Below are 11,558 nucleotides of genomic sequence, written 5' to 3'. Positions count from 1 at the left end.
ACACTCTGCCCCTCCACCCCCAAACCCTGAGGTGCTAGAGAGACAGAGAGAAGCAGGGGAGGAGGCAAGAGGGCAGAAATTGATTGCACAGTGCTAGGTGGGGAAGAGGAAACTCATGGTACTTTTTCCTCTTTTCTTTCCACAAGCAGGAGAGAGGAAAATGAGATATTTACAAAGCCAGACAATGTCACACACTGCATTGACCCTGGGGAATCTTCCATGGAATTCCCCCTCCCCCCTTTTGATTTTGCAATTGCTGCCCCCGGACAGACGCACAACACACACACTTTGTGATCCCATAAACCTGAATTGCTCTTCCTCCTATTTTCCTGGAAGTGACATGCCAGCAATGTTTTTAAATGAATGGTCTCGAGCTGGTTAGGTATCATAATGAAACATTTCTGAGCATCTGCTGAGTTAAACACAAGCATAAAACCTCTTCATTTCATTTGTATCTTAAACCATTCAGGATTGTGCCATACATTCAACTTTAAGGTGTGTTTCTAACTGTGAAAAGTGACTATCCAAGAATAGCACCTTCTTACCCTGCGCCATTCAGCTGCTGGCCTTTTACTAAGTTTTTACTACTGTTTATTCTTGTTGGCACTGCAGAGCTGATGTCATATGGGAGAGGAAACTGAATTCTGTTCAGGTCTGCACATAAACTGAACTCCCGCTGCAGACTATTATTGGTTAGGCACAAGCTAAAAAGAATGAAGCTTAAGCTGCTACAACTGGTACAATTAGACCAAAAAAATCGCTGCTTTATTTGCAAACGACAGATTGATTTAGACATCACAGACAACAGAAACTGTCATGTTGCCATTTGTAGTCACTTTTCAGAATAAGACACCGATTTACAGGCTCAAAACCTCTATTTCTTATTCAGACACTCCTATATAGGTTATAATCACCCCAGTACCTCAGCATTTTCCATTAGTGGTGTATTAAGCAACATGACTAACATCTTTCACTTGGTTCTTTCATCCTCTTCCCAGTGGGAGAAACGTGCAGCAGAACGCCTTGTTTTGGTAGGGTCTCTTCTTTAATAAATATAAACATTGCTGTGTATTCATGTTACAGAAGGCAGGTCAAAGAAATGTACCTTGCACTTGGAGCAGAAGGAGGTGAGGTTTGTGGTGGGTTCAGCAAGAACATTGCCCAGATAAGGACTGCAGGGTCAGGGACCTAATGTCCAAATCACGCAACGTCCACCATATTGATAATTTAACACAAGTGCAACATTAATGTAACATTCTCTATAGACAGTTCTATGCCTACGCGTGCATGCTCTCGCACTATACCTACAGTGGATGCAGCGTGTACATTGCTGTATAGCCTCACATCTTCCCAGCTTTAAGGAATGTGTGTGTGTGGTGTAAACAGCCTGCACACTCAGGGAATAGTGATTAGTGCAAGTATTGTAAGTGGCCTGGTAGTGCCCCCCCAGAGGAACCTTCAAAGGCGAATAATGCACTATGTGTTTCGAAAAGCAAATGCAAAGCCTCTTATCAAAGAAAACAAAATGCAAAGCAGAATGTCAGACAAGTTAGAGAAGCTGGAATTTCCTCCCAAAGAGCCAGCCATTGTATGAATATCCTGCACGTGGCTAGAACTAAGTGGGTCCTGCACTGAGCATTTCCTCATTGACAGAGCAAGTGGGGCCAATCTTTAGTTGGAAACACAAAACTATCATACCTCCAACTGTAGGTCAATGTTGGCTCTGCTCCCATTCTGAAGGTTGAATCCACATTTGAATCCTTGTTCCTGTGAAAGATCAATCTTATTTTATCAGAATTCAAAAAAGGATTGGACATTTGCATGGAAATCAGACTACAACCCAGTGTTTGGAAGGGACATAAACCTTTCTGCATCAGAGCATAAACCAAGATCTAAGGATGGGATTAGAAAGTAACTACCCCAAGCTGGTTATTTCATACGACATCACACAACACACAGTCAACCTGTGGAACTCCCTGCCGGAGGAAATTGTGAAGGCTGAGACTATAATGGGGTTAAAAAAAAAAATTGATAAATTCCTGGAAGATAGGTCCATCAATGGCTATTATTGCTGTTTGCCAGAAGCTGGGAACGGGCAACGGGATAGATCAGTTGATGATGACCTGTTCTGTTCATTCCCTCTGAAGCACATGGCATTGGCCACTGTTGGAAGAAAGGATACTAGGATAACGAACTATTAGTCTGACCCAGTGTGGTCATTCTTATGATTACTGCAGGGTTTCTTGTACATTCCTTCTAAAGCATCTGATTCTGGTCACTGTCAGAGACACAATACTGGTCTAGATGGAAATGTGGTCTAGTCTGGCCTAGCAATTCTACCATATGCTAGAGAAAAAATAGGCTGACCTTTACAGGTCCATATTCTAAATGGATTGTAGCTTTATTGCTGTTATTTTTAGGAAGTATGATGTGGATAATATTAACCTGGATGATTTGCAACCTCATTCAATTCAGCAGGAGACTGGTAGGCGTTTGCTTCCTCAATTTGCACTTCTCTAAATCATTTTATTAAAACAAATTATATATGCATATATAGTAGGCAGACAAGCTACAAATGTCAATAGCTAGAAAACAGCAGCCCTGAGAAAGCAAGGATTTGACAGGGACACTGTGAATATCTGGTTGCCTGTTACTTTCACTGGAACTTTGACACACCTCATTCTCAGGTAACCAAAAGGTCAAATAATTTCCATCAACGTATAATGGATTGTCACGGTCTGTTATTACTGTTAGCTACCTATTCACTTACCCATCTGGGCATTTCCAAGAAATTGCAAGATAGATTGGATCATATGTAGACATTCGTAAGCCTCTGAATAAGCTGAAATGGTAAAGAGTCATTCTAATGCTACTGAACCAAGTGTAAGTGTTTATCTGGAGGATTTTCCTGATTTCCTACTATTTTAGATGAAAAATAAATCTGAGGTAACCCCCTTTATTTCAGTGTGTGTATCATGTAGCAGTTTAAACAGAACAGTCATTCTGATGAATGAATGAAGCCATTGGACTTGCTAAGTGAACAAAACTGGCTCATCTGTTTGGTGCACCACAGATGTCCAGATGTTCCATTTAAAATGGGCACTCTGATACTAGCCCCTTAGGGCTAACTAGCAAGGGGCTTCTGGCCCTGCAGCCAAACCTAAGGTTTGTTTTTACTCATCAGAGTTGTCACACTGACGCTACTAGAGAGTGCAGTTCTGTATCTATGGGACAGCAGCAACTACCCAGGGGGGGAAAGAACACTAAACTGTGTGTTAATTCAGAATCCAGCTAGAGATCCATCCATTGTTAGGATCATGGGACTGAAACACTTTGGCATTGTTCTACATAACTGTAGCTGTCTTTTGCTCCAACAAATTCCCCATATGTTTCATTTATTTAATCTGTTCTGGCTTCATGGGATACCTTGCTGTTGCTCTAGGCACTTTATAATCAATACAGCATTCAACAAAAAATAAAGTCCAAACACCGAACTCAGCAGACCCTGCAGTGTTAAGCTATTAATAATTCTACTTCGATTGTAAGCTCCTTGGGACAAGTACCATCATCTTGCTCTGTGTTTGTACAGTGCTCAGCACAATGGAGTTCAGAGCAATGACCACGGTTCCCGATGCTATGATAATACAAACAGTAATCAATAGTAACAACTGTGCCCACCATATTCATCATGACACCAAAAATAAACTAACATGCGAACAGTTAGGTCCTGGCAAATTTAAATGTACAGTAAAATACGTCCACATATTAGGACTGCTTGAAGTCTGGGAGAATATACTCCAGCACAAGATTGTCCTCAGATCCATCTAAATCCTCATAGTTCAACTTCACTTTCTAATTATTCAGTCCGATAGTAAGGAAAGCTTTTGTATCATCATCACTGGAAAAAACAAAACAAAACATCCCCCCACCACCTTCTTCCAGTCTGAGCTTATTAGGAAAAAACACAAAAGCAGTTTAATGTGAATTCAGATCTGAGCACACATGCATACCTGCGATTCCACATTTTGACGCACTAAAAGTCACATACCACACATACACAACTAAGTTGTTTCTAACTGAAGTTTTTTCTAATTGGTCAAAGGCACTTTCCTAATCGATAAAGTCCACAGCAAGTATGAAGTTTTAAAAACGGCAGTTTTGAATTATCCAAATGAGAAAAAAGACCCTCTAAAATGTCTCAGAATATCACACACCTTTCATTTTTTAGTGCTTCGAAAATTAACTAAGGGAATTTTAGCAAGTTTTCCACCCAAAATCCACCTTTGGGCTGAGCAAAAGCAAATCAAAATTACCAAAAGGGTAATTCCACCCCTCTCCCCAAATTCTAGGCATCTGAAAGTAAGGGTTTAACATAGAAGTGCCTCCTCAACCATATGTATTTGACACTAATTCATAAATTCTAAGGCCAGAAAGGACCATTGTGATCATTTTGACTTCCAGTATAACACAGGCCACAGAACTTCCCCCAAAATATTTCCTGATCTTTTAGAAAAACATCCATTCTTGATTTAAAAATTGTCAGTGATGGAGAGTCCACCATGACACTTGGTACAGTGGCCAATGGTAAATTACTCTCACCATTTAAAATATATGCCTTATTTCCAGTCTGAATTTGTCTAGTTTTCAACTACCAGCCATTATATCATTTTACACAATTTAAAAACTGAAAACACAAGAGTAGGGATAAAAAAATATCAAAGAACTGTTGCAAAAATATCAGAGTATTCAGAATCATATAGCAAGATAACTTGTATTTATTCTACAAATGCCACTTGGATTCAACACCCACCTCTTTTAGACAGTGAAAAACAAAGAGCCATGTACAGTGCAGTCAGGATGTACAAGCTGGTTCATTTTCACTTACAGTTTATTTTAGAATATCCACTGAAATTTTAAAATTGATACAATTCCTTAAATTAGCAAAACTTTAATATCACCAGTCAGAGAGTGAAAATATCGTTTCTCTTTCCCAACTTGATGGAGTTTAAAATCAGTTCATTATCACTTTGAAAGAACATGAATAGTCCCTTCACTCTCCCTGCTACACTTCTGAAAACACAAGTATGAACTGTACAAACACAAGAGAAGTGTTCAAGTACCTGAGAGGAGCCAAATCCTCTTTGGAAGCACGCGCAGAGCACCAGTCAGCACTTAGAGCAATATAGGAAACAGGCTTCTGAGTGGTGCAGGGCGGGCATGCATGAGTGAGTAGGTCCAAGCACAGGATGTTTGATCTGTACTGCCAGTGAAGTACATTAAAAACAATTGGATTTTAAAAAAGGCTTTTACCACCTTAAACCTCTGAAATCCCTAGCAGCAAAAGCTCCTGTCAGTCACCAAAGGAAAGTGGTATCCCTGGAAAAGGTAATTCAATTTAGTAAGGGGACATGGCTTGACATGCTTACTCAGCCCACTCATTGCAATGGCACTACTGCTGCTGAGGAATTTTCCAAGATTGCCTCCTCTCAAATATTTACTCAATTACCAACAACTTCCTCCAGGCAGTCAAACTTCAACCTAAAAGGACCAGAACTTTGGAAGGATCTGCCGATTCCAATAGATAAGAAATGAAGATCCCCATTTCATTACAATTCTAAGGATAATACTGCTGCTTTCCCTTTTGGCTGAAAGAAAAGTGGGAAGAGAGGTCTTTTGGCATTGATGAGCTTCACCTAGAAGAGGAATGATACTATGAGAAGCTAAGATCAAGGGTCTGTAAATGAATGTGCTCCCTTGCTGTCTTTCCATCTGTAAGACACAGTCCAATCTCCTTTTCTGCTGGCTCTGCAACCAGTGCTGACGTGATGTACTTGCCCCTTGTCAGTGAGGTCATGGCAGGAAGAAAACTTGGACTAAACGCTTGATCTTGGTATCAGCTTGGCATTCGGGGCACTTTTTAGCAATCTGGGGAGACAGATGAACAAAACACACAGATTATACGCATTACATTTCTTGTCAAATGCGGAATATTCAAGAGGTGTTGCAAAAGTATACAAACATTTGGTTGTTCGAAAAATCAAAGAAGATACTAGTGGAATTTCTTGAGCTCCCACTTACTCTTGTACAGTTCAAGCATAGAACACAGGAAGTGACCTATTTGAGACGCAAGGCTACCAGTGATGTTTATGGTCATGGCCAAGTTGTCGTGGCAGGAGAAGATGTAACTGTTAGCCAAAATCTATGCCTTCACTGTGAAAAAATTGGATTTTTAACAGTGGGATAGGTAATGATATTAGTTATCTCACTGTAAAAAACACCTTTTATGGGCAGGGAAGACAAAGCCTATGAGATGAAAACGTCTCTGCTGTGACGGTTACAGCCTGTTGGTTCACTGCTCCTAAGGTGAGGGAGTTCTAGCCTCTATGAACTTGATGCCCCAGGATTCCTTATTATGTCCCTAGTTAACAGAGCTAGTTTTTTTTTCACTCTGAGGGAGGGGTGACCTCCATGCCTTTCTTGTTGACTTACTGTCTGTTCAAATATGCAGCAGTCTAGAACCAAATTCTCCACTTCCTCCTAGGAGCTATGGGATGAAGGCTATTGGCCAAGAAGAAATACTTTATTTTTAAAAGTGAGATTGTCTAAAGTAAACATAGTCCTTGTGGAGGAGGCCATATTGACAGCCTGGAAGTTGAAATGCTACACACTCAAAGGACTGATGTAGCACGGGCAGCGGCAGTTCCAGGTCCACCAGTACGGAAGTTAGTCAGTCATCGTAATAGCAGCTAGGCTGCCGAGTGACAATGCACTAGCCTTTCGATTCTGGAAACAAAGGTTTCAAAAGGCCACAAATGAATATAAGCTTAGTTGTCTCAATCTCGTCCCCAGGGTACATCCATTTGTAAACGTGCTCTGATATCCTGCCTATATACAGACCCACTGCGTGAGGTCAAACAACTGACTGTATCTGCTCAGGAATAGATGCACAAATGCTGCAAATCAGGACTGAGGAACACTGGAAAAAACTGCACAACATCTACCTTTTCATTTTGTTTCTGGCTCCAGGCAGTGCACTAAAGCCCACCAATTTCACAAAACATTTACAGACAAAGCCCTACAGCAGTGGTTCCCAACCGTTTTGGCTCGAGGGCCACAAATATCATTTTTACAACGCTGAAGGCCCACCAGTCTATCAACTCATAAAAAATGGATTGATGTATGCAGTGTATATACACCATACGGACTACAGATCACTACATATTGAAAGTAAACATTTATTTAGTGCAAAGCAAATTAAAAAAATTAAAAGCTGTTAAAAACAGTTACAAAGTTATAACTGTCCATTTCATGCAACAATCATCTAATGCGACTTCTGTAGCTGAAGACCAGAAGCTAACTTGTCAATGTCTGGCTTCAGGTTAGTGGTCACCAGTAACATCAGACCACTCAAATTTGTGTCTGTAAGGCGGGCACGATTTCTGTTTTTGATCAGTTTTATTGCAGAAAATGCTTGCTTGCACCGGCAGGTACTCCGAAAGCGGCAAACGTAATGCTGAGCAAAAGAACGCAGATGTCCAAATTCAGTCACTGGAAGCATTCGCCAAAATGAAATCATATCTGCCATAGTGGGAAGGCCTGAAAGTTCAGTAAATTGGTCCTTCAGATCAGTGTTGCACTTCAGATTTATAATTTCCAGTTGCAGTTTCTCCTGTAGTGAACCGATCTTGTCGTTGGGAAACAAAAATGGATTTGTAAAGAGAGCCACATTGTTCTCCTCTTCTTCAAACTGACGGTATTTTTCTTTCCACTCACTATTAAACTCATGGCAAGATACATTTCCAGCTGCATTGTCCTCTGACTTTCTTTTTTTTGATTCTTTTGATGGTACTGTGCTCATTTTTACATTGACTATTTTAGATCTACAAATTATGCACAATATGTCTCACACTCACAAAGCACCACTGTAGATGAATGACTGTCACTACAGAAGCACAGGGCCTGGAAGCTAAGTCACGGTGGGTGGTCTGCCAAGTGCAGGCCAAACCGGAAGGCACTGATTTTTAGATTCCCACTCCTCCTCAGGCATGGTGGGTCCTGGCTGGTCACCAGCCCCCCCACTCCCCTACGGCAGCCAGAAGGAAGGAGTTCACCGAGGAGGGTGCCCTCGCTGATCTCCTGCCTGCAGCAAGGAACCTGCACCATCTTTTAGCCCTGCAGCAACACACTTCCCTGGGTCCTTAGGCAAGACTCCTTGCTGCAGCCAGGGGGACAAGAGTTCAGTGCTCCCCTCCCTCCGGCTCCGACAGGGGCCCCAGCACCTCGGGACCCAGGCCAAGCGCCAGAGCTGTCCGAGGGCAGCCAATCAGGGCGACCGCCCAGGGCCCCACTTTTGGGGGACTCACACTTTATGTCAGGACCAGCCGGGAGGCAGGTGCTGCAGCTCATCTCCTTGCTGCACGCTAGGACGGGGCAGGAGGCAGGTGACTGCAGCCCATCTCCCTGCTGCGTGCTGGGACCGGGCAGGTGGCTGCCGCCCATCTCCCCCCTGGGAGTGGACACCAGGCAGGAGGCGCGTGGCTGCCGCCAGAGGTCCCAGCTTGTGCCGGGAATGGCCGGGAGGCGGGTGTATTAGCCTGCCTCCCGGCTATGCGCTGGGCCTGGCTGGGAGGCTGGTGGCAGCAGCCTATCTCCCTGCTGGGAGCGGGCACTGGATGGGAGACGCGTGGCTGCTGCCAGGGTCCCGCCTTTGTGCTGGGACCGGGTGGGTGGCTGGCGGCTGCAACTTGCCTCCCAGCCAGCGGGAGCGGAGCATAGGCCATTTTGAAAGTCCCCGCGGGCCACTTTTGGCCTGCGGGCCAGGGGTTGGGAACCAGTGCCCTACAGTATACGTACATCACGTGCTCAGCGTTGCCAAATGGATCCTGAAAGAATTCACTGGAGATCTCTCTTCTTAACTGCTCTTCCTAATGCGTGCCCTATGGCAGTGATTCTCAAACCAGGGATGCATGTACCCCTGGGGATATGCAGAGGTACATCAACTCATCTAGATATTGGCCTGGTTTTACAACATGCTATATAAAAAGCACTAGCAAAGTCTGTACAAACTAAAATGTAATACAATAACTTGTTTACACTGCTCTATATACTTTGCACTGAAATGCAAGTACAATATTTATATTCCGATTTATTATATAAGTTTATGGTAACAATGAGACAGTAAGCAATTTTTCAGTAATAGTGTGCTGAGACACTTTTCTATTTTTATGTCAGATTTTGTAAGCAAGTCATATTTCAGTGAGGTGAAAGTTGGGGGTATGCAAGACGAATCAGACTCCTGAAAGGCATACAGTAGTCTGGAAAAGTTGAGAGCCAGTGCCCTACGGATGGGACATCTTCCGGTGCTGGAAGTTCCAATGATTGACCATCATTCTTCCCAAACCTTGAAGTGGTCTTATCATAATAATGACTGGGAAAGCACTAACGATTAGGGAAAGAGATTTTATACTGTCTGATGGATTGTTAGTCACTTCCCTCATTAAATGCAGTAAGTTTGAACTGATTATTTAGAATGAATGAACTCATGAGTTACTTGTAGTAAAGTAGTTCCAGTCTACAAGTCACCAGCTGAAACCAGCTCAGATCAGTGGTGATCAAATGCTGCTCCCATCTGATAGTGGTTTGGTGGCCCAGAGGACATAAGTTAGCAGTCATTGTTCATTTCCTGCTGGTGAGGTATCTGTGTCATAAAACAAATCACAGCTGGGAATGAAGCTGGATCAAGAATTGAACAAGAATGAGCACTGAATTACTGAGCAGTGGCTTCTTCTCCTCTGGGATTTAGGGAAACATGGGAAAATTTGTTTCCCCTCAGACCTTTCATGTCCCACAACGTTAACACTCAGTTTCCCACTCTTTCCTTGGTAACAGGATGCAGAACAGACCTTTCATCCTGCCTCTTGGGTCACAGAACCTGCCCCGACCCAAGCCTTTCCAAAAATGACAGCTTTCAAAACTGCGAGATACTCAACTTCTCATCAACCAAACTATACCTGGTGATGTACCGAGGGGACGGGACGGAGGGGGAGGGGGGCAAGGCACCCAGGCGCCGGCCCAGCCCTTCATGACGTGCAGGGGGCGAGGTAGGCTCTGTGCCCTCAGAGCCTCCTGCACCCCCAGCGAAGGGCTGGCCTGGAGCACACTTACCTGTTGTTCTGGCCCAAGGCCAACTCAGATGGGGCAGCCTCACCACCTGGCCTAGGGTGCAGGGGGTGGCTAGGCCCTTCATGAAACACTGGGGGTGACAGACGCACAGGAGCGGAAGTGGGAGCACGCCCCTGCCCTCCATCTGTCATGAAGGGCCAACCTGGCACCCCATCCGGGCTGTGAGGCTGGAGCGGCGGGTAAGTGCGGGGGGTGCGACCCTTTGCGACAGGCGGAAGGGATGGGAGACTGAGGGGTGGCTGCTCCCGCTTCCGTTCCTGTGGCCCCCCCCCCGCATCATCACAGGCTGGCCCAGCCACCCCCGCAGGCCAGGGGGTGGGGCCGCCCCATCCGAACTGGTGCCTGGCTGCGGGAACAGCAGAGGGGGTGTATGCGCACCTTGCCAGCCCTTCGCAACAGGTGGGGGGCGCAGGAGGCCCTGAGTGGTCCCCCCCTCCTCCACGCATTGTGAAGGGCTGGGCCTGGCGCAGCCTCCCTCACCAGGCCGGAGGTGTGAGGCCGCCCCTGTCCGAGTAGGCACCAGGCTGCGGGGCTGCAGTGGGAGAGAGGTGGGCACCAGGTAAGTGCGGGGCAGTGGATCCAAGCCTACATTTGCACACCCCTCTGCAGGTACAGATCCCCCCTCCCCGGGGCAGCTGGGAGGCATCATATCTATGACAGGTAGTTTATAACTACTCTCCATACACCATACATCGCTATAGACTGCTGAGGACTTCTGTAGAAAGTTCATTTGCTTGTGAGCTATGAAAAACTAAACTAATCTAATTAAGGTGTTGCTGAGTCCTAAAGCCACCACTTCATCCCAATGAAAAATACAGTACGAGTACTGGGGCTCAATAAACACCACCAACCCCCCAAAAACCCGGACATAATAGCAATTAGGAAAGAGTTTACGAGTGAAAAAGCACAGGAAATCCTTCCTCTGAGGTTCAAAGGAAGGACTCAAAGGCCTGGAGCAAATGGGGAGTAAAGCTGTGGAATTAGCATTTTAGGAGCTTAGTGATATGAGGCTGTTTTGTAATCAGCCTGGACCTTCTGCAGCAGAGATTAAGAAAGCACACGACAGCAAGATCGCTTTCTGCCTCGTGGGGCGGCTTGTTGAGTAAGTTGTCCAGGGGCAGACAGTATTCCTGTTTCTTGGACAGCTGCCACTAGGACCTCAGTAAAGATCCATGCTAAGGTAAAAAAACCAGAAAGGAAGGGGGGCCATGTATTCGAAGTGTGTCTTGTAGTGGCAGAAATGCGGGCACTTTTAATGACATACTTGGATGGGGAAGTGGAGATTCTCCTGTTTCTGTTCTATCAGTGACAGGAAGCCCTGGGAATGCAGAGCTTCCATGATAGACTTAAAGGCCTCCATAGTGAAATTTGATTTT

The 11,558-nt window shown here is 44.7% G+C and overlaps 1 protein-coding gene across 7 annotated transcripts in view; it reads right to left on the bottom strand.

The window, feature by feature from the left end:
• Positions 1 to 4,755: 4,755 nt before the first annotated feature.
• Positions 4,756 to 11,558, bottom strand: part of RTEL1 (regulator of telomere elongation helicase 1) — a 92,351-nt gene continuing 85,548 nt past the window's right edge. For all 7 annotated transcript variants that reach the window (XM_067554027.1, XM_067554031.1, XM_067554032.1 and 4 more), the window contains one exon: positions 4,756 to 5,925. In XM_067554027.1, the coding sequence (XP_067410128.1) occupies positions 5,851 to 5,925 (75 nt within the window). In that variant the 3' untranslated portion in view covers positions 4,756 to 5,850. The remainder of the gene's footprint in view (positions 5,926 to 11,558) is intronic.

This window comes from Emydura macquarii, unplaced genomic scaffold, assembly GCF_026122565.2.
Source record: "Emydura macquarii macquarii isolate MOO-44397 ecotype Brisbane River unplaced genomic scaffold, CSIRO-AGI_Emac_v2 contig_1483, whole genome shotgun sequence".
NCBI classification, from domain to species: Eukaryota; Metazoa; Chordata; order Testudines; family Chelidae; genus Emydura; species Emydura macquarii.
This window is presented reverse-complemented; position numbering and strand designations above follow the sequence as displayed.